The sequence below is a fragment of the Myotis myotis genome, unplaced genomic scaffold, assembly GCF_014108235.1.
Source record: "Myotis myotis isolate mMyoMyo1 unplaced genomic scaffold, mMyoMyo1.p scaffold_m19_p_27, whole genome shotgun sequence".
Lineage (NCBI taxonomy): Eukaryota > Metazoa > Chordata > Mammalia > Chiroptera > Vespertilionidae > Myotis > Myotis myotis.
Window position 1 is genome coordinate 2,198,437 of NW_023416332.1, and position 22,413 is coordinate 2,220,849.

At 64.0% G+C, this 22,413-nt stretch overlaps 1 protein-coding gene across 2 annotated transcripts in view; it reads left to right on the plus strand.

Moving 5' to 3' along the window:
• Positions 1-22,413, plus strand: part of SHANK2 (SH3 and multiple ankyrin repeat domains 2) — a 168,131-nt gene that overhangs the window by 73,346 nt on the left and 72,372 nt on the right. For both annotated transcript variants that reach the window (XM_036295830.1, XM_036295831.1), the window contains one exon: positions 9,991-10,066. In XM_036295830.1, coding sequence (XP_036151723.1) covers positions 9,991-10,066 — 76 coding nt within the window. The remainder of the gene's footprint in view (positions 1-9,990; positions 10,067-22,413) is intronic.

Genomic DNA, 22,413 nt, shown 5'->3' on the forward strand with positions numbered 1-22,413 from the left:
GCTCGGAATCTGCGGAGTGACTCACGGAAGCCAGGCAGAACCAGCTGCAGGAGTCCTCGCGCGGCCTGGGGTGTGGTGTACGATGTTGTGGGGAAACATTTACTCACTCAGATTTCCACGGAGAACGTCCCCCCCGCGCTCGCCCCGCGCGCTCGCCCGCCTGGTGATCAGGCTGAGGACAGCCTCGCGGTCTCCGCTTAAGGACCCCCAGACCCTTGGCATCGAAGCACCGGTTCCAAAGGCGCCTCTGTTTGCGCTTTCTCAGCGCTGAGAGCCCGTGGTCTGGCGCCCGCCTCCAGGCTCCGGCCTCCAGTCGAGTCGGTTCCCTCCCTTTTGACTGCGGTTTGGGTTTCGAAGACTTTTCCTCGAATGATCCCTCCCTGGGGGTAGAGACCTCCAGGCCTCCCCCTCGGACATCCGGACATCCGTCTGGCCTCTGGAGCGCGTAGGGAGGCAGAGAGGCGTGTCCCAGCACCGAGCAGGTCCGCAGGGGTTCCTGCTGCTCGGGCTGGAGCCCGGACCCGGAGCCGCCAGGACCCGGAGCCTCCCAGACACCACCCGACCTCGGGTGACCTGACCGCGGGTGACCTGACCATGGGTGACCTGACCGCGGGTGGCCTGGCCTGGTATGTGCAGGGTGTGGGTGGGGCCCAGGCTGTGTGGACTCAGGTGCCATGCTGAGCGCCGTCGTGGAAAACTCACACTAAAAAATAAATTTAAAAAAAGGAAGTGATGACAAATGACAGAAAGGAGGGAGAGCTGCTGCCCCACCGGCTGCTGGAAACGGAGAAGCGAGGAGGACCTCGCGTGGAAGGCGGTGGGCTCAGCCCCAGCCCAGACCGAGCCCTCGGCCCCCTCCGGCTGCAGAGACTCCCCACCAGCCTTCAATTCAGTGCCTGGAATCGTCCCCCAACCCCCCCTACGCCTCCCAAGACCCCAGCCTCCCTGCCTCCACCAGGGACGCACATCGGGCAGAAGGTCCTGCGGAGGGTGGGCACCCTAGCCGGGACCCATGGCGCCGAGACATAGCCCCTCCCCGTGGCGGTGCCTCCGTGGGGTCGTGCGTCCAACACAGACTGGGGGCTGTCCAGTCCCGAGAGGGGGCCCTGACACCGCGGAACCGGAGCCGGAGGAGCCGCCGCGCATCCCGTGGCGGGAAGCGGCGAGCGGACACGGTGGCAGCACCCCGGGTGTCGCCGCGCCCCCACTAAGGGCGGGTGAATCACGTTCCGCTCCCGCGGGTGCGTGTAGCTGCTCCGGCTCCTCGCGTCCTTCACCCGCACCGATTTAGCCCAGTGACTGATGCATCGCCATGGAAACCGGCGCTAAGGCAAAAGCCCAGCGAACTGTCGCTGGTGCAGTGGGAAGGATGCGGCTCCGCTGCGCAGCTCACAACTTGTGCGGAAAACCCGCCTCTCCCGCCGGCCCGACCCGCGGTCTCCCGGAGCCCACACCGTGAGCCTCCCTGCGGCCTGCACGCCGGCCCCGCCCTCCTCTGCGGTCCTGGCCCCGGGAGCGGGTGGGGGGCGGGTGGGGGGCGGCCACTCGGCTGCTCGCAGATGGGCTGGCAGGCGAGGCCGAGGCCGGCCCTGTGGCCCCGCGGCCGCCGTCTCCGCGGGGACCCGGGGGAGCCGGGGAGCCGGCCCCAGTGAGATGGTCACGCCCGGCTGGAGACGATGGCCGAGCAGTCCCGGCTCAGGAAGAAAGTTCACTTCCGAGGTACGTGCCCCTCCCCCGCGTGGCCGCGGGCAGCCTTTGTTCCCAGCGCGCGGGGACCGGGCGGGCAGGCGCGTGGCGTGTGTAGAATCGCCGGCTCTGGGCTGGTCCTGCCTCCCAGGAAAGGCTGTCTGCTCTGAGCCGCCCCCAAGGTGGCCAGTTGTTCTGCATCTCGGTGACCTAAGTGTGCGCGCCGTCAGGTGGCTGTGTCCGGGTGGCTGTGTGTGTCCGGGTGGCTGTGTGTCTGTCCGGGTGGCTGTGTGTGTGTCCGGGTGGCTGTGTGTCTGCCCGGGTGGCTGTGTGTCCGGGTGGCTGTGTCTGTCCGGGTGGCTGTGTGTCTGCCCGGGTGGCTGTGTGTCTGTCCGGGTGGCTGTGTGTCTGTCCGGGTGGCTGTGTGTCCGGGTGGCTGTGTCTGTCCGGGTGGCTGTGTCTGTCCGGGTGGCTGTGTGTGTCCGGGTGGCTGTGTGTCTGTTCGGGTGGCAGTGTGTCTGCCCGGGTGGCTGTGTGCATCCGGGTGGCTGTGTGTCTGTCCGGGTGGCTGTGTGTCTGCCCGGGTGGCTGTGTGTCCAGGTAGCTGTGTGTGTCCGGGTGGCTGTGTGTCTGTCCGCGCCACAGGAGCAGGGCAGGGTGCCCCCGTGTGCTCCCAGGTGGTGACTGCTGAGCAGGAAAGCGCCGCGTGCATTTTTGGTTCGAGCTGCTTCATCTAGTCGGTAGCAGGTCCTGAGCAGCCTTCCCTGCCTCAGGGAAGCGGGAGGCAGGCAGCGGCAGCTGGATGGCTGCGGGGGCCGGGGGGGGGGGGGCTGAGGGCTCGACCATCTGGTCGGAGAGGCCCCTTGGGGAGCCCCCCCCACCGGGTGTTGCTGTGAGGTGCAGGGGGACATTGAGCCGTGAAGTGAGGTGACTCCAGGACCCGGTGGCATCTTTGGGGGGGGCCGGACCTCCTGCAGGGGCAGCTGGGAGGGGTGCAGGGAGGGAGGGAGGGCAAGATCATTGCCCAGGAGGGTCCTTCTGGGACCTGTTCAGGCCCGTGGGACCCACCTGCCACCCCAGCCCACCTGGTGCCCCCGGGAGGCCCTGCCCTGTGCTGGGTGTCGGTCCTGACGTGAGTGCTGGTCCCTCAGCCGCGCAGCCTCGCGGGTCTCCCACGCCATCAGGGCGTGTCCTTGACTCAACAAGTCTCCTGTCCCACCTCCTAAGCCTGTGCTGCCAGGTCCTTAGACAACACTGTGAACGACAAGGACGCTCCCTCCCGCCCTCCGTTAGTTCCTGGGCTCGTCCAGGCTGCCTCCCCTCGGGGCCGGCTGGGGGCGATAGCATCCGCCTGCCGGGCGGGGCTCCCCAAAGCCGAGCAGGTGCTGGGGCCGCAGCACCGCACACGGGCTCCAGTCCCCTCGGGTTTGCGGGGCCCTTGGCCAGGGGGAGAGGCCAGCCGCGCAGTGGGCCCGAGGCGGGTCCTCCGGGGTCAGCTCGAGGGTGTGGGTGGCGCCGCAGAGAAGGGGCCCGGCTGAGGTCAGGGCCAGGGGGTCTTTTCGGGATCCTGCCCCTCCCCCGCACGGTCTCTCAGCCCCGAGCTCTGGGCCCGGAGGCGAGCCTGGCTCCCCGGCCACCGTGGGCCCCCTCTGGATGGAGAGGGGAGAGGCCGTCCTGGGAAACGGGCCTTCAAGGTCTGGACAGCTTCCCTGCTCCGCGCCCGTGCGACCCGCCTGGGACTCCTCGGTCACTCACCCGGGCAGCGGGAGAAGGGCTCCCCCTGGGCGGCCGGCCTGGCGTTTCTGACAAAAGGCCTCCTGCTCACGAGTAGGAAAGCTCCCTGGCCCAGCGGCTCTGCTCACGGGCAGCCACGTGGACGGGGGACGGCCCTGTGCGCACCTGGGCGTGTCCCCTCCCAGCTCGCTGCCCCAAGCAGCAAGGGGGGGCGCGGGGAATGGGGCTGGGGACCCCACTGTCAGGGAGGGAGGAGCAGACGGGGCTGGGGACCCTCACCATCGGGGAGACGGGGGGCAAACAGGGCTGGGGACCCCCACCCCGAGCACTGGGTGCAGGGGGAGCGCCCGCTGGGGGACGGGAGAGGCAGCAGAGCGGGTGTGAGAGCCGAGGGCCAGCCCCCTGGTCCCAGTGGGGTCCTTCCCCCTGCGGCCGGCCAGCCCCGCTGGTCCCCGTCCCCTGAGAATTCTCGGTGTCGTGGCATAAGAGCATCGTCTCCAGGGAACCACCCGTCTCTGACCTGTGTCCCTTCAAGGGGCCGTGGGGTGGGTGCCGTCAGGTGCACGGACAGCCCTGAGCCGCGGAGCCGGGACTGGAGTCCAAGCCCCATGAGGCCCGTTTTCTCCTGGACGGGGCCACGCGGTCCTCCCTCGCCCGGGAATGAATGGTTTCCCAGCAAGCCTTGCCCCTGCGCTGTCCTGCACCAGTGCCCTCTCTGGACCTGGTGCCAGAGCAGTGGCCCCGAGATGCCCCCTCCTAACCCCGGGGGCCTGTGAAGATGTTCGGATGCAGGGCCGAGGGCTGAGGGCCGCTGAGGTCGCTGTAGAGGCAACGTCACCTATTAATTCACTGGCTGTAAGAGGGAGTCATCGCCGGCCCGTGTGGCTCAGTGGTTGAGCGTGAACCTCGGAACCAGGAGGTCAGGGTTCGATTTCCGGTCGGGGCACATGCCCAGGTTTGGGGCTTGACCGCCACTAGGGGGCGTGCAGGAGGCGGCCGATCGATGATTCTCTCATTGATGTTTCTAGCTCTCTCCCTCTCCCTTCCTCTCTCTGAAATCGATACAAATATGTTTACAAAGGTAAAAAGATGGAGAGTGACCCTGGGTGATGCGGGAAGGCCCCGTGTGGCCCACAGGCCCTGCAGTGGCCGAGGGAGGCAGAGTCAGCACCAGGCATGGGACCGGACTCGACCGTGCGGCCGGCTTTGCGGGGCCGGGAAGGGGCTGCGAGCCAGGGCATGCGGGCGCCTGCGAGGGCTGGACAAGTCCAGGGTCAGACTCTTCCCTGCCCTCCCCACGTGGTGGCCCGGGGAGACCGGGGTGAGATTTCCAAGGCGCAGAACTGCGAGATCGTAGACATCTGTGCATTAGGCCACTTGGTTGGGGGTGATCTGTTACAGGAGCCGCGGGAAACGAAGACATCTCCGCCCTGAGGTCGGCGCCCGGGAAGCCCGTCTGTGCCATCTAAGAGCAGGGCCCTGCGCTGGCTGGTGGCTCATTGGTTAGAGCGTGAGCTGGAAATTGAACCCAAAGAGTCGTGGGTTCGATTCCCGGCCCCAGGTGGGGCGTGTGTGGGAGGCAACTGTTCGATGTGTCTCTCTCACATCGATGTTTCTCTCTCTCCCTCCCTCCCTCTCTTCCACTCTCTCTAGAAATCAGTGGGGAAAAAAGTATCTTTGGGTGAGGATTAATAAAAAAGAAAGAAAAAAGAGCAGGGTCCTGGTTCTCCCCTCTCCTCCCCCCTCCGTGAGGCCAGCACCCAGACGGCGCCGATCGCCCACCCGCAGTGGACGTGGCAGATAAACGAGGGGCCCCAGCCGAGGTGATCCCAGTGTGAGAGGCGTCACGGCCCCCGTCACACTCTGTGCCCCTGGCCTCACCCTCCTGGCCCTGGTCGGTGCCCCTGTGGCAGTGGATGGTGGCTGCAGGGGCGGAGTGGCCCGGGACGCCATGCAGGCTCCCCGCCCACGGCCCTGTCCAAGCGCCTCACACGCCAGCTGGGCCCGTCCTGCCGACTGGGGTGGAGGTGATAGCGAGCCTGGGGCCCTGCCACCCAGCCCCGTGGACCCGTGCCCGGCGGCCTGTCTGTGCGCGCCCCCCGCCCCAGCTTCTCCCCGAGTTCCGCCTGCTCCTCCTCTTTGCAAGGAGCCGTCCGCATCCCTTGGTTTTAAAAAAGACGAGTTATTTCTGTCTGCATCTCCATCGCCGGTTCTTTCCTCCCTGCGGTTCTCGTTCTGCATTTGGCGCGCCTGGCAGGGGGCCGGGGGGGGGGGGGCGGGCGGGGCAGCATGAGGCCTGTGATTTAAACCCACCAGATCGCAGAGCCTGTGGGGGACCCTCCCCCCCCCGCCCTGCCAGTTGTTCTCTGTGACCTCTGCCTCTTTGGGGTTAGGAGTCGGGAGAGGCAAGGGAGCCCTGGCCGGTTGTTCAGTGGTTGGACCGCCGCCTGCAGGCTGAAGGGCCTTAGGTTCCATTCCCGGTCAAGGGCATGAACCTCAGATCTCGGTTGCAGGTTCGATCCCTGGCCCCAGTGGGGGCGAGTGCAGGAGGCAACTAATCCCTGTGTCTCTCTCACATCCATGTTTCTCTCTCTCCCTCCTCCATCCCTCCACTCTCTCTAAAAATCAGTGGAAAAAAGATCCTCACATGACGGGGCCCCAGAGGCTGTGACAGCCCGGCCAGCAGTGTGAGTGGGGGACCCCTTTCCCCAGAGGCTGTGATGGCCCCGCCAGCAGTGTGAGTGGGGGACCCCTTTCCCCAGAGGCTGTGAGGGCCCGGCCAGCAGTGTGAGTGGGGGACCCCTTTCCCCAGAGGCTGTGACGGCCCCGCCAGCAGTGTGAGTGGGGGACCCCTTTCCCCAGAGGCTGTGACGGCCCGGCCAGCAGTGTGAGTGGGGGACCCCTTTCCCCAGAGGCTGTGCGCCAAGCCTTCAGGCTGAGCCCTGAAAGCTCAGCTCTGAGTGTGGCCAGAAAACGCCATAGTGAGAGCCCTAGCAGCTCCTGCCACACGGGAAAAGCCGTGACAGGTCGGGTGACAGGCCTCAGACGGCAGCATTGAAACCGCCCTTGGCGCAGGGCCGCTGGGAGCGTGCTCGGGGCGGGAGCAGCAGGGGGGCGGGAGGTCCCTGGGGCCTTGGATCCTCGCCTGTCACTGTTTCTGGGACTGCACCTTACCACAATCGAAGGTGCAGCCCGGCCGCCCTGGCTCAGTGGTTGAGCGTTGACCTATGAACCAGGAGGTCACGGTTCGATTCCCGGTCAGGGCACTTGCCCAGGTTTCGGGTTCAGTCTCCTGTCTGGGTGTGAATGGGAGGCAACAGATTGATGTTTCTCTCTCATATCAATGTCTCTCTCTCTCCCTCTCTCTCCCATCCCCATCTTTCCCTGTCCCTCCCTCTCTCTCTAAAATCAATGGAAAAGTACCCTTGGTTGAGGATCAGCAACAATGTTTTTGGTACAATCCTGAAGTCTGGGTTAACTGGCGTAGCCTAGAAGCACTCCTCTTTCAGAAACGGTTTTTGTCTAGTACAGATACATATGCACACACACACACACACACACACACACACGTACGTCACTGCACACACGCACACACGCGTCACTGTACACCCCTCACTCCTGGAACCTGGGACCTCTGACCTCAGCCGGGACCGCACCAATCTCAGCTCTCAGCGCCCAGCCGTTCCCTAGACAACCAGCACAGAGCTGCCCCTTGGGGCTTAAGCAACAAAAGCAATTAAGAGCAATAATGACGTTTAACAGCCAGTCCCCAGGGCCCCTCCGCGGCTTCCTGAGCGACTCTGCTTAAACCCACACAGAGGTTCCAATCCCACTTATCCCTCCAGGGCCTGGCACATACGCGGCTCCACTCGGATGACGGATGCCGATGTCTGGCCTGGCCCACGGGCTCCCTCCTCACAGTGACGTGGCTGCTGGGCCCTCAGCCCAGCCCCTGGACGGCCAGCATCCTCAGGCCCCGCCCTCTCCCCAGCCCTGTCCCCTCCGAGTCTCCTCCTAATCCCTGCCTTTGGGGCACAGGGTGGCTTTGATAAAGGACTAGAATTGAGCATGTGCGCGCAATGCAGGATGCCAGCCAGCAGGGGGCGGAGGACCCGGAACATTGGCTGCTTTGGTCCAGGTGCCCAGCCTGGGGAGGTGCGTGCTGCTGGGCTGGCCTGGTGCCTGGCCTGGCGAGGGCCCCTGTGCTGAGCCCACGGGAGGGTGTGTGCTGTGTTTCATGTGCTAATGGTACAGTGGGTCGTGGAGAGCAGGTCAGCGAGCATTTACACCGGACGCCAGGGCTGATGAGGAGGAGCAAGGCCAGCTCCCCCCCCCCCCAGCACCACAGGGAGCCTGGGAGACTCGGACCCTCCCAAGGAGTCAGGTTGTGGGTCCAGGGCTTCTGAGCCTGGGCCAGGGAGCCGCCTGCTGGCTGAGGTGCTCATCCCGGCCCTGCCGTTAGGGTGTGACATTTGCCTGGGCCTCACCGTCACCATCCATAGAATGGGTCCAGCTGTCCCGCCGCCACCGCGGGGCTGGATGAGCCCACATGCTGCACGTCAGGGCCCGGGGGATGGGCTCAGGAAACGTCGTGAGGACGGAGGCTGGGGTGATCGGAGTGGCCGCTCGTGGGGTTGAAGGGCAGCGTGAAATGGAGCAGTAATCAGAGGGGCTGCCCCTGGGGGACGCGGCTGAACCTGCAGACGGGCGTGTGCCCTCTTCCCGGGGGGCCCTAATGTAACCAGACAACCCAGGGGTCCGGCTGCCTGTCACTCCTCGAGCCAATCAGCAGAGACAGGGTTGAATCCTATATGAGCGTTTATTCCGATCCTGCCGGCAGCAGGGGGAGCAGCAGGTCACCCACAGAAATCTCTCTGCACCCCCATAAGCCAGCTGCTTACATTGGGTAGAAGGACAGAGGTTACGTGGGGGAAGGAGACAAAGGATATGCCGCATGGGCAGCGGACAGGCCTGGAGGTTTGCAAAGGCTGCGGGAAAGCCGAGGCTGGGGGCCTTCACAGGGCTGGGGCTCGGGCTTCTGCACGAGGCGGCTAATGCTGCCATGATCGCAGGCAGCTCCCGGGGGGAGGAGGGGCTGCCCTTCCAGGCGAACACCCAGGGCCCGTGTGTAACTAACTGCCAGGTGAGGACGCGCCTCCTCTAATCGGAACAAAGCAGTCACGGTTAACCGAGCCGGATGGACCTGCCTTACAGTTCTGGCAGGTTCCCAATGTTCCGTTGCTGTCCCGTCACTAAGGGGCACGTGAGTGGGTGCGGGAGAGGCGCCTGGAGCAGGGCCTGGACGCAGGAAGCACCCCATGCGTTAGCGGTGACAGTGACGGTGGTGATCTCACTGCCCAGGAATCCCGGTAGCATCTGAGCCGCCAGGGAGCGATGCGGACAGCGTGGAGAGGCAGGCGGCAGCCCAGTCCCGGGCCCCTGGCCGCACGCCTGCTGGGCAGTGCTGGCTGTCGAACCACCACGTTCCTAGAGCACGTGCGACATGAGGCCACGGAGGCTGGATTCCCGCTCACGTCAACCGCGCAGAACACAGAGGCCGGCAGCTCCCAGGGATCCGAGCGGGTTCCACGACCTCCAGGGCCTGGTGTCCGGGCTTTAAGCTGGGAGAAGCCTAGAGGGTAGAGCGGGCACACTGGCTTCCATGGAAACCAAGCTTAGAAGGGACCCCCCCCACCCATAGAACATGCTCACATCCCATTGGTGGGAAATGGTCACATGGCCATGTGGGTACAAGGGGTGCTGGGAAATGTAGTCCTAGGTGGGACCCCTGCTCCACCCCAAGCCCCAAAGGCAACTCCACGCTGGGTGGAAAGGGAACGGGTGTTGGTGCTGACTTCACTCCATTGAAGACATCAGGCAGTAGGGCGGCCACAGGGGTTTCAGGGTTCAGGAGGGTATTGTCTGGGATTCCTTATATGTGTCGACATGGGTTCCCCCCCACTCGTCCCCCCTCCCCCGCAGCCCTGAGCTATCTATTAAATCTAATTACCTCGTTCATATCATTTCCCGTGAAATTTACGTCTGAATCCGCTGAGCAAGGGAAGCAAGCAGGGAGCTTAATTAGGAACGTTAATCATGGCTGTTTGGTGTGTGTGTGTGTGTGTGTGTGTGTTCAGGAGAAAGCAACGACAATCAGGAAAATGACAATAATCATTTTCCCCCAAAGGCAGTCATCCGCGGCTCCCAGAGCGGCCGCCGGCAAAGCTCAGAACACGGCGCTGGTGGCTCTGTGCCGCGGGGCAGCCGCCCTCCAGCCGGCGCCGGACAGTCCTTCTGTGCGCTGCTGGGCGCTCCCTCCGGGCGCCCCCTCCAGCTGAGGACCCTGGGACTCTGCCCTTTTTGGGAACAGAGCTCCTGAGCCTTGTGCCTTGGGGTTCATATGCATCTCCCGAATTTTGCCAAGTGGGGCCCCAGAGTGAGGCCTCATCCTTCTGGGAGAGCGGGTCTCAGGCGGTGTCGGTTGACGGATGCGAGGCCCGGCCCGCCTGGTGTGGTCCCCGCGTCCGGGGCCGGTGACATGGCTAAGCGATGTTTCTCTTCCCCGTGCAGACACGCGTGCGGACCGCGGCAAGAAGCTCTTCCGGCACTATACGGTGGGCTCCTACGACAGCTTCGACGCCTGCAGGTGAGACGCGCTCCCCGACCGGCCCTGGGCCAGCGCGCGTGCCGCCAGCGCCCGCACCGCCTTGCATGGCGCCCTCGGGCCCCTGGGCTGACATCCCCCGTGTCCCCCGTGCCCCCTGGACGTGGGGCAGGATGACGGAAGCCGCCATAGAAGCTGCCCGAGAGGTGGTCTCCGTGCGCCTGTGCTTGGGGGTCTGGGGGGAGTGCCCCTGTGGGGGGCCCAGGGGCGTGTCCCCAGGAGGAGGCCAGCCTGGCCTTGTTTGGGGGAGGCAGTGCAGGTGTGACCGAGGGCGGCGCTTGGCACAGCGGACCCTGGACATGTGGTCACAGCCACTCTCCGCTTCCATGCTGGCAGGGAGGGTGCCTGAGAGTCAGGGAGCGCCGGAGAGCTGTTGCCATGGTTACTTGGAGGGCTGTCCAGCTGGGAGTGGGGCTTCGGGACAAAGGGGCCTCTGACAGCTGCAGGGTCCGGGCAGCAGCTCGTCCGTGGGCTGTGGCTTTTGTAGAGCCGTCCCGACCAGAGAGCAGCGAGCGGCGAGCAGCCTGCAGGCCGCCCGGTGTGCACGCGTGTGAGGGCCGGTGTGTGCACGTGCTCAGCCTTTGAAAGGGGCGGCTCCCCATTCGGGCTGTGTCCCCTCAGAGAGGGGTTGAAGGGCCTGACTTGACCCTGGGGCAGGCTGGTCGTGTGCCTGACAGCAGGCGCGGAATGAATGAGGGCGCACACGGCAGCGCGGTCGACAAGGAGGCGTGTGGACCCGCAGGACCTGTTCGGGGACAGGACAGAGCTGCCTGGTGAGGTGGTGAGCTCCCCGCCGTGGGAGGGAATCAAGCAGGGCAGGCGTTCTCTGGCCGGGAGGTCACAGGAGGTTGGACCAGGTGACCTCCAAGGTCCCGCCAGCCCCATGTCCTGGGCACAGGCCAGCGCCACTGTCCGTGCGTCCTGACCACCTGCTCGGTGTCAGGACCTGGGCCTCAGAGAAGAGGGTCACCTGGCCAGGCCCAGCCAGCTGGTCGGTGGGAAAAGCTTGGGCCGTGGCACAGCTTAGGGGTCAGCCCTGCCCGCCGTGGTGAGGGAGTCGGCCACCGTGGGCCTCGCGGGACGAGCTGGGACAGTGGATGAGGCAGAGTGAGGACTGCACGGTGGTCACTGTCCGGCCGCTGCCAGTCGCCTTGCATTGCTCCCAGCATCACTGCCGGCAACCCTCCCTGCGACTTTCCATCCTGTCATCTAACAAGTGGAAGGAGGGCCCTGAGGCAGGACCCGCCCTCGGCCACACGCGTGTCTGAGCCCAGGTGTGACCCTGGGCCGGACAGAATACTGAGCCCAGAACTGACCTGACCCGGACAGTGAACTTGGCAGAGGCAATGGAGGGCGGGCAGTGAGGTGGCTGGTGGTCCCCACGTGCTGTGGTGACCCAGGAGACTGGTGTGTGCGGCTCTGGGCAGGTGCTGGGGGACGGGCTGACACGGCCGCCCTGAGGGGCAGGTGCTGGGGGACGGGCTGACATGGCCGCCCTGAGGGGCAGGTGCAGGGGGACGGGCTGACACTGCTGCCCCGAGGGAGCAGGCAGTGAGCAGCCGAGGGGCGCCGGCTGCATTGCAGGGCAACCAGCCCAGTTCCTTATCCAGAGCAGAATCCACGCGGATGCGCCGATGAGCCGCAGCGGCCTGGGTGCCGGGCCGCTTATCCCCCGTGGGCGGGGGGCTGCCGTCTGGGCAGCAGTGACCCCTGAAATGCAGATGTAACTAAAGGAAATGGGGAGCTGGACTTGGGGAGAGTTTGCGAATCAGCCGGGAGGTGGCTCCGCTCCGACCCGTTTGTCAGGGACGCGGAGCTGCCGCGTGCAGTGGTCAGAACACACCCGCCCCCCTCAGAGTCCCCTCCACCACCCAGCGTGCCCGGACGGAGGGTCTGGAACTGTGGGCACACGGCCCAGGTCAGGGGGCAGAGAACCTGGGCCGTGTCCACACCGAGCCTCACAGATGTCTCGTGTCTTCTTGTAAAACACGTCTCCACATCGGGAGTGGGTCTCGCGTTCCCACTTCTCTTAGATCCCAACCTCCTTAGCACAGGGCACCGGAGGGTCTCCCTGGCACAGGCAGGGGCCTCGAGGTCTCACTCTGGACTGAACAGACTCCACCCACCCAACACCTACCCACTCATCCATACATCCGCCCATCTGTCCATCCACTCAGCTACCTACCCATCCATCCATCCACTCATCCATCCATCCATCCATCCACCCATCCATCCATCCATTTATCCATCCATCTATCCATCTACCCACTCATCCACCCATCCATCCATCCATTCATCATCCACCCAATCATGAATTTATTCATCCATCTATCCCTTTATTTACCCATCCATCTCTCTGTGTGCTTACCCACCCATCCATTCATCCATCCACTCATCCATCCATGCATTTATTCATCTGTCCATCAATTCCTGTATTTACCCGTCCATCTCTCCATGTGCTTACCCACCCATCCATTCATCCACCCACCCATCCATCCATCCATCCATCCATCCATCCACCATCCACCCATTCATGCATGTATTCATCCATCCATCTATCCCTATATTCACCCGTCCATCTCTCCGTGTGCTTACCCACCCACCCACCCATCCATCCACCCACCCACCCACCCATCCATCCATCCATCCACCCATCCATCATCCACCCATCCATGCATGTATTCATCCATCCATCTATCCCTATATTCACCCGTCCATCTCTCCGTGTGCTTACCCACCCACCCACCCATCCATCCATCCATCCATCCATCCACCCATCCATCATCCATCCATCCATCATCCACCCACCCATCATCCACCCATCCATGCATGCATTCATCCGTCCATCTCGCCCAGGGCCGGGGCTCCGTCTTCATCCAATGAGTCTCTGCTGGGAATCCCGTGGACTCCCTCACCTCAGATGAGGCCGCCACCTGTGGAACTCCTCAGCTCGTGCGGGTGTGGGTGGGGCCTTCTGCAGCCTCCCCCGCTGTGAGCAGGGAACAGGGGGAGGCAAGGCCTTGGGGGAGCCTTTTGCCCAGTGCTCTCCGCACTTGGGCGTTGGGGAGCGGGGGGAGAGGGCCCTGAGGAGCCAAGAACTGGAGGGCAGCCCCCTCCCGGGGTCACCACTCAGCTCCCACTCCAGCCAGGGCCCTGGGGGCAGCGCCCAGCACGTGGCAGCGTGGCCGTTCCCGGGGGTGGTTGCAGGGGCACCATCAGGGACATGGCTTTGTCCCTCCGAGCGGGAGAATAGAGGAAGGAGCGGTTACTTCCGCTGCGGCACCTGTCTGCTCACTCGCTGGGCCCCACGCCACGCGCTCCTCCACCCCCTCCGCGTCTCCAGGCCATGCCTGGGCTGTGATGAGTCAGCCACGATCGGCGAGGCTTCCTGGGAACACCCCCAGCCTGCATGACAAGCCCGGATCCGCGCCGTCTCCCCGGGGGAGGGAGGGGTAACTTGTATGGGGTGGTGGGTCCGGTAATGCGCCCCCCCCCCCACACCCCTGCTCAAGTCCCTGGGACCTGCAAAGGTGCCCCTCGGCCCCTGGAGTTAAGGGCACAGACGGGATCGGTGAGGGCGTCCTGGGGTGTCGCAGGACGAGGGGAACGTGACAACTGAGCTGAAGTTGGAGGACGGAGGAGGGGGCCGCGAACCAAGGAATGCGGGGGCTCCAGGAGCTGGGGAAGGCCAGGCACAGGCTGCCCCTGGACCCCCCGGCGGCAGCCCTGGGCCCCGGACCTGCAGAGCTGAGAGAGAGTAAGGGACAGTTTAGACGCGGGTCAGCCGCATCTGTCCTACCCGCGATGGAGTGAGGCCGCGGGGCAGATGGAGAGACAGGCCGCCCAGGACCCAGGCTCCTCTTCCTCTCCGCGCCAGCTGTCCCCCTGCTGAGGGGCCCCGGTTGTCTCCGGAGGCTGCAGGATAGGAGACGAGGTCTGGGCTCCTGTGCCCGCGGGGAGCACCCACCACGCACCACGGCTGAGTCACGGAGGCCCTGCGGGAGGGGCAGCATTTCCTGCCCAGAGAACGGAGGCTCGGCTGGGGCACAGCACACAGCCAGGCTGGGCCACGGTGCTGGCCGCGGGCGACGCCGGGAGCAAGGCGCTTCTGACCAGCTAAGATGACGGGCAGCACCCACCCCCTCCCTTAGGCAGGTGCGCACCTTCTCACACTCCCCAGCCGGGAGCTGGTCACGCCAGGGCCACGCCAGGGCCACACCAGGGCCACACCAGGCCCACACTGACCCAGGGGCCTTGGGAGACCCGTAGAACTCAGGCCGCAGCCTCTGGGTTCCTGCAGGCCCCTCCCGCTGTGAGACGGCGATTCTGTGCCCGGGACCCCGAGGGGCCCACTCTGCCCCAGACCAGAGGCCTCCGTGGTTCCTGCAGACAGAGCTGGGGCCCAGCCCTGCCCGCCTCCAGGCACAGCGGCCTGGTGCACTGGCCATGGGAGGCGCGGTCCCTACAGAGGGTGCTGAGGCCGGCCTGGGAGCTCTGTGGCCTCCCTCCCTCCGCTGTGGCCAGGGACAGGCCTGCCCCGCGCTCGGGGAGGGGCGGGCTCCTGCGGGCCACAGCCCAGCCTCTCGGCTGCACCCGCTGTGTGACCCTGGCCCAGTCACTGGGCCTCTCTGCGCCCCGCTTCCTGTCTGTGGAGCGGGGGAGGGAGCAGTGCCTCCTGCCCAGGTGGCTGGGAGGGAGAAGAGGGCATGGGGGCCCCACGCAGCCTGCGGGGTGTGAGCGTGGACCGTGTGGCCGGGGGTGCTGTTTGCGTTCTCTGTGCTCACACTCTTGCATCCACCGTCTTGGTCGTCTTGGTCGGGACTGTCCTGCTCTTCCCCGCAATGTGGGGGGAGGGTGGGGGAGGAAGGGCAGCGAGCATCTCAGCCGCAGTGCGAGTTGATGAACCCAGACCCCTAAGATGGACCGGCGATGAGAGCGGGTGCGTGGAGCCCGGGAGCCAGAGGCGTGCGGGCAGGCTGGAAGCCGGGGCTTATCTTGCTGAAGATAAGAGGCAGGAAGGAAGAATAAATATAGTTGTGGACGGTGACGGGCGCCGGGCACCACGCAGATTGCCGTTAGAAAAATGTCTGTTTGGGGAAAACCAGGAACAAGCAAGTCGTCACTGGAGCCTCCTGGAGCCGGCGGCCGCCCGGGCCCGGGAAGGCCAGACGGATGGCCTGGAGCGGCCGGCATGCGGCCGGGCTTGCGCTGTAATGAAGAAGGATGGGAAAAGGGGAGAACTGGGACATGTGGGAGCACAGGGACTGAGGGACAGCGAGCCGCCAGCCGGGTTCGCCCCGGGGAGTGCAGACCATGTGCAGCCTGGCGACTGGGCAGGCCCCGGGGAGCGGCCGGGAGGGACACCCCAGGTGGAGACGGCGAGGCCACTGCACGGGGAAGGGACCCAGCGGGGGGCTGCGCCTTCCTTAGGGAGAAGCTTAGCAGGAGCAGCGAGGGGGCGTCTGCCCAGCGCAGAATGAGCCAGGCCTCTGACCCTGTCTGTGCCAACCTGAAGGTGGGAGGCGTGTGGGGCTTGGTGTGAGGAGGGGGCTCCCACGGTCGCGGGTAGCGGTCACATGGGATGCGCCAGCCCCTGTCCTGGGCGGCTTGTGGGGGAGAGAAGGCTCCGGCCGTGCTGATTTCAAGAGGAGAAAGCCCGCCGCCTGCCCGAGGGGCTGGCCCGCACCCCCCCCCCCCCAAGTCCCATTGTCAGCAAGAGCTCCGAATTGGAGGTGCGGGACCAAAGGAATGTTTTGCAAACTGGGAACTGCAGCCTTGGGGAGTGGGGCACCTTTTATAGAGAAAGGTCCCGCCCCAGTTCCTGATTGGTCCATGTTTATGCAAACGAGGAATCCAAATCACAGAGTTCTGATTGGTCCAAATAGCACAGTCCTGATTAGTCAGAATCACGCATTCTGATTGGTTGTTATGGGGCAGCTCTGATTGGTCAGTATGTATGCAAATGAGGATATAGCCATTGGTCAAAAGAAATACCAGGGCCCAGCCCTTACGGCTCAGTGGTTGAGCATCACCTAGGAACCAGGCGGTCAGGGTTCGATTCCGGTCAGGGCACATGCCGGGTTGCGGGCTCATCCCCAGTGTGGGGCGTGCAGGAGGCAGCAGATCAGTGATTCTCTCATTGATGTCTGTCTCTCTCTCCCTCTCCCTTCCTCTCTGAAATCAATAAAAACGTATTTTTTTTCTTAAAGAGACACCAGGAACTCCCTTGAAGGGTGACTCAGAGGGGGGAACGCGGTGCAGGAGGCCGGCAGCTTAGAGCGTGAGGCGCGCCCCTGCCAGCAACGGCCGCTGGACTCTGATCAGGATCTTGGGTCAAGTTACCCAGGAGGAGCCCTTCTTGGCTGATCCTTTCCTTTAGACCAGCCATGTGTAAAGTCTGTCGTCTTTACCGCCTGGCTGTGCGGTGTCTGTCCCCAGCCACGGAACGTGATGCTGTGGCCACTCCACTCTCGAGCAGCCGGGTGCTGGGGGAGGCCGGGTCGTGGTTGGCAGGAAATTGGTCGTGGCCGAGACCAGGGAAACCCCTCTTACTTCGCTCTCACTTTCTGAACGGGGTTGACGTGAGGCGAGGGGTGTAATCGCATCTTCCTGGGAGGGTGGAAGGTGGTGGAGACCTCAGGGCTGTTTCTCCAGGGCCCCGGGTCCTCACTGCCAATGCGAAGCCGTCGGATGAGCCCTGCCCAATGCAGACAGAACCCGGAGGCTGCTGGTTCACCGGGGAGTCACGATTCCTCTTGGGAACGTGCTGCTGCAGCCGACACCGCCTCCCGCGGTCCTGCCTCTGCCTCGGTTGCTGTCCGGGTGGGGAGGCCTGGGAGCACCGGGGACTGCCCCCCACCTGGCCGGCAGCCGGGAGGTCCCAGGATGCAGTGTCCAGCCCCAGCCAGCCTGGCTGTGCCTCAGGCTGTGTGCTCTTGGGCCAACCACTCACCCTCTCTGTGCCTCGGTCTCCTCTTCCTAAGGGGGGAGAGATGGCGGTGCCCGCCTCCTGTGGTCACCACCAGGAGTCGATTCATGGGCCACAGGAAGCACTGAGAGCCGGGCCTGGCACGGCACGGTAATTACAGTATTTACTCTCATTGCTAATTAAGCCGGAATCCGGCGCCGAGCCACCCGGAGCCGACCCAGCATGCACACCTAGGCACGGTCTCGGGGTGGGGGAGGGGCCTTTGTCTTTCAGGAGGATCTCTGTGCGATCCCTCTGCATCTTTCTAGGGCATCTCACGGGTGACCCCGTTTCTAAATGCGTTTTCCTTGGGTCTTTTCTGAAGCTCAGGCGTTGGGTCAGGCCGGGCACCTGGACACAATGACGCGTGACTGGCGTGGGAGGACGGAGACTTTTCTCGGCTTTTGTTACAGGGACCGACCGCGGTTCACTTTGAGGCACTGGCATAACCTATCATTTGTGCCAATTCACGTGCCTTTAGGGCATTCCAAGCGTGTCTTTAAACACCAGGGGCACAGGCTCCGTCCGGCCCACCACCTGCTTCTGAAAATAAAGTTTTATCGACACACACAGCCACACCCACTCGTTCACCGCGTGTCCAGTCTGCCTGGGAGCCACAGAGCGAGCGGTTGCAGCCGGGAGCCTGGAACCCCGATGCTCTGGCCCTTCACAGAGAGGGGTTGACAAGCCTGGCCTGGGGCGCCCTGAGCCCCTTTCACGGGACAGGAGGGCTCCACAGGGAAGCTGTCTGCTTCCTGCTCTGAGGGGCGCGGGGACCTCTTACCTAAGCATCGGCACTTGGAACAGAAGCACGATCCTCTGTGGTGGGAGGTTGGTGGTCTAGGGGTGGGCGGGAGGGGGGCCAGGCCTTGGAGGGGAACGCGGGGTCAGGGGCAGCCCTGCAGCTCCTCGCCCAGCCCGGCTCAGCCTCCTCCAAAGCTTGGCTGGGGCGCGGGGGGGGGGGGGGGCGCCATGCCCAGTCAGGTTCCCACGAGCAGAGATGGCTCCTGGCTCCCCGCTGGGGGTGACGTCCACCTCCCCGGGGACTCAGGAACTGGCCGTTCCAGACACGTTGTCTACAGCCCACACAGCGTGGTCTGGGGCAGGTCCCAGGCTGGTCACTTTAATCGCCGAAGAGAGAGAAGTCCCCCGCGGCCCGTCCTGCACCCCAGGGAAACACCCGCCGTTCCATTGTCCCCCTGATTCTTTGTTTTGTTTTGTTTTAAAGAACAGTCCACTCAGGGTCAAAGGCCAAGGTTTACCAGTTGGCCCTGCCTCTGGCCGAGCCGTGTAACCCTGGACAAACCCTGTCCCAGCGGCTCCGTGGACTTCCGAGAAACTGACCAGTTGCAGGGCTGTAGGGGTCGCAGAGGGAGGGGCCTGGATGACCGGTTTAGACAGGGCTGTGGGCACGGTGCTCCCGCAGGTGGTGGGATGGGCGGCCTTCCAACGCGCCCCGGTTTGCCCCGGACCAGCCTGGTTTTAAAACTCTGTCCCAGGAAGCCCTCTTTCCTGGCAGCCAGGACCGGGGCCACACCATCTGCATCACAGACCGTATGTGAGAGTCCCAGCTTAGGTTTCATTTGCTGCATCAATAAACACCAGTTAAGTACCTACTGGAATGTTCTGATCTTCCCTCTACAGCCAGGAAACCCAGGCTCAGCGTGGGTGAGGGTCCTGCTCAGGGTCCCAGAGCCAGGACTCGAAAGATGGGCCTGCTCCATCTGGAACCACGGTGGGCAGGCTCAGCCTGCCTGGGAGCACGCATACTAACAAATCACAATTTCAAAAGCAGTGATTGACGAGAAATTAAAGCAGAGGTGAGAGCTGAGAGTCAGGGCACGGAGGGCATGTCTGGGCAGGAGGGAAGGCCACTCTGGGGAAGTGACCTTGGGGACCTGAACAGCGACAGCGGCCTCGCTGGTGGAGTCCCGGGGCAGCAGTCCGGGGCGAACGCAGACAGTGCAGAGGCACCGAGGCAGAGAGGAGACAGCAGTATGGCTGGAACGTGGAGAATTAGGAGGGGTCAGATCACGAAGGGTCTTAGCCATGGTGGGGAATTTGGATTTTATATTCAATTCTGATGAGAAGCCATTGGGGTATTTTAAGCAGGACGATATATAGAATATATTATATTTTATATTTAACATAACAATTTTTCACCCTGGCCAGGTGGCTCAGTTGATTAGAGCATCGTCCCATACGCTGGAATGTTGGGGGTTCAATTCCCAGTCAGGGCACATACCTAGGTTGTGGGTTCAATCCCTGGTCAGGGTGCGTACAGAAGGCAACCAATCAGTGTTTCTCTCTCACATCAATGTTTCTCTCTCCCCCTTCCTCCCTCTCTCTCCCTCTCTCTCAACTCAATAAAAACATATCCTATAGTGAGAGTTTAAAAAATAATAAAATGAAATAATTTTTTTTTATTATAAAAACCTGATATATTGCTGTGAGGATGTTGGCGCCAAGATCACAGAGCTGTTTTGGGGAGGCGCCCCCCCCCCACACCTCTCGGTTCCCAGGCCGCCCTTCCGCATTCAGGCCGCGTCTCTGCTCAGCTCCGCGGGGAGCGATGATCGCCGGTCATTATCCCAAACACTGAGCCACATCTTGTCTCCTCCGCCCGCCGCGCTTGGCAGGTAGCACGCCTGCTGGTGTTTAGGAAATGCTTTTGGGTGATTTATTACGAAATAATGAGACAATTTAATTTCAATCAAGTCTTTGCACATTACGGCTTCTATTAGGAAAGCCTCGTATTGCTGATCGCGTTAGCAGCGCAAGGAGGGCGGGCGCGAGGCACACTGGGCAGGGCGGGGTCGAAACCGCCGATCCGCTCGGAGAAACAGCTCCGGAAGACCCTGGGCGTGTGGGCTCCGTGGGGACGGCCCAGCCTCTCGCCGAGCCCACGTGAAATGACGCTGCTCCCTGCTTGCGGGCGGCGGGGTGGGCTCCCAGGAGAGGAGCAGCGTCGTTTGTGAATGAGTCGCCCACGTGCGGCGTCTCCCCCACGTGGCACACGAGCACCTTACACAAGCTCTCAGAACCCGTGGCGTGTCTCTGTGGTTGAGCGTCGACCTATGAACCAGGAGGTCAGGGTTCGATTCCCCATCAGGGCACAGGCCCGGGCTGCGGGCTTGATCCCCAGTGGGGGGCGTGCAGGAGGCAGCCGATCAATGGTGTTTCTCTCTCAGCAACGTTTCCTTCTCTCTCCCTCTCCCTCCTCTCTCTCTAAAAATCAATAAAGGTTAAAAAATTAAAAGAACCCGGGGTGGGGGGCAGAGGGCTCACGTCCCCCAGGAACCGCGGCAGCCCCAGCGTGGACGGGGCAGAGGGCAGAGGGCAACACCACGCACTCACCTGCCTGGGAAGCAGGATGCAGGCAGCCCGTCGCCTCGCCGCCAGAGGCTGGGAGGTGCCCTCCTGCAGCAGTGAGTGGCAGCTGACGTGGGGAACCCCTCCCGCCAGCTCTCGGCCGCCGGGCCTCCCCAAGGACAGGCTGGCCCGGCCCCGCGGCCTGTGGAGCGGCCCGCTGTCCACTCCGCAGCCGGCACCACGCGGGGACCTGGCCGCCTGCCCACGCCTGGCATCTGTGCCCAGCGGGCCCACCTGTTGTGGCCCAGGCCCCCTCAGAGGAGCTGACGGCTCTGTGCAGCCGCCTCGTCCTGGTTGGCAGAGCCCGGGAGTTTCTAGGACAGCCCTGCCCCGTCCCCGGAGCTCCCTCTTCTAGCAGCGCCCCAGTTCCGCCCCGGCTGTCAGCGAGCGTGAGTGCAGTCGACCCGCTTCTCGGCTACAGTTTCCCGCCCTGGACAAGGCGGGGCCCCCACAGCCTCTCCAGGAAGGAGCTTTCCGGGGCGATGAACTCCCCAATCTCTCTTACAGGGGTCCTCCCGGGGTCTCCCGGGCGCCAGCACCCCCGAACCCACGGGCCCTGGTGTTCAACACCCGCAGCCCCATCCACGGGGCCTTCCTTTCGGCCGTAAGAGTTCCGATGCTTCAGCGAACCCTGCCTTTGGGCCCGTTGCCCTGTAACTCGTTGCGAGTGCCCCAGGCCCCGTGGTCTCCGCGCCGTGGTCCCCACACCCAGGAACCCCTTCAGCGTGAGGAGACCGGCTTGCCGTGGCCTCAACAGTGTGTTTTTGGTGACAAGACGGCACCGGCTGTGCTGCGCCCGCGTGTCAGCTTTCCGCCCGGAGCACGGCTGGTCTCCGCGTTGTCGCCGCAGCGCTCATTGGGCGTTGGAGCCTTGGGGGTTGTTTTCCAGATGCAAACGTGTGTGGGTCCCCACGCAGCTCGGGGGCTGCCGAGGGCTGGCAGGGGGGCTGTGTCACTGAGGTGGCCCCACAGCCTCCCCAAACTGAGGAGGGTCCCCTGGTCTGGGTCGGGGCGCAGTGGCGATCCAGGTCCCTCCTGCGGACCCGCGGGCACAGCGTCTTCCCCGTGTCTGTGCCTCGCCTGCCCCTGACCCCTGCCGTGGGGCCAAGCCGTCCTGCCCACCTGCAGGGTCTTGGCTTCGTGCGGGGGGGGGGGGGGGGGGGGGGGGGAGGGCGGGGGAGCTGTCACCATCAGCCACAGCAGACGGGCGGGCGTGTGTGAAGTGTTTCAGTGGAAGCCCGGCTGCGGGCGGGGTCCCAGGCCAGAGTCAGGCCACGGGAAGAACAAAGCGGACGGTAGCTTTTCTATCGTCTTGGCCTCCTTGAGTGGTTCTGGGAGAGCAGGGCTGTCCCGGCCCTGGCGGAAGCCTCGTGCCAGCCCCTTGCTGCCCAGACCTTGCCCTGGGTGTGCCGGCCCCTCCTCCCACCAACCGTTCATTCCTGTTTGCACGCGGGGCCTCCTCCTACAGGAAGTCCTCCTGCCCTTCTGGCTCACAGCACCAGAGCCTGCACCTGTGTGCCTATTGGATTAGGAGGGAAACTAACAAGATGCCGCCGACGGGGGGTTGTTGAGCCTCAGAACCTGATTCTCTCCCGGCTCGGAGGTTGGGCGTCCGAGACCTGGTGCTGCTGGGGTGGCCAGCCGTCCTTGGGGACCCTGGGTGTGGCCGCATGACGCCCACGTCGGCTCCATGCCTCCGCTGTGCCTCTCGAATCACCGTGTCCTCTGACAGGGAGGTCCTCGGGTGCAGGGCTCTCACGAAACCCAGGTGGATCCCATTTGATCCGTAACTGATCGCACCTGCAAAGACCTGAGTTCCAAATGCGGTCACGTGCCCGGGGCGGGGCTAGGACTGGGACATGTCTTCTTTGGAGCCACCATTTGACCCACGACTCCTGACAGCTCCCTAGTGGCCTGACAGGGCCTGGTTAGCTCCTCCAAAATGCCGGTACCCTGCCCACGCCCTGACGCTTAGTAGGTGTGCAATGAG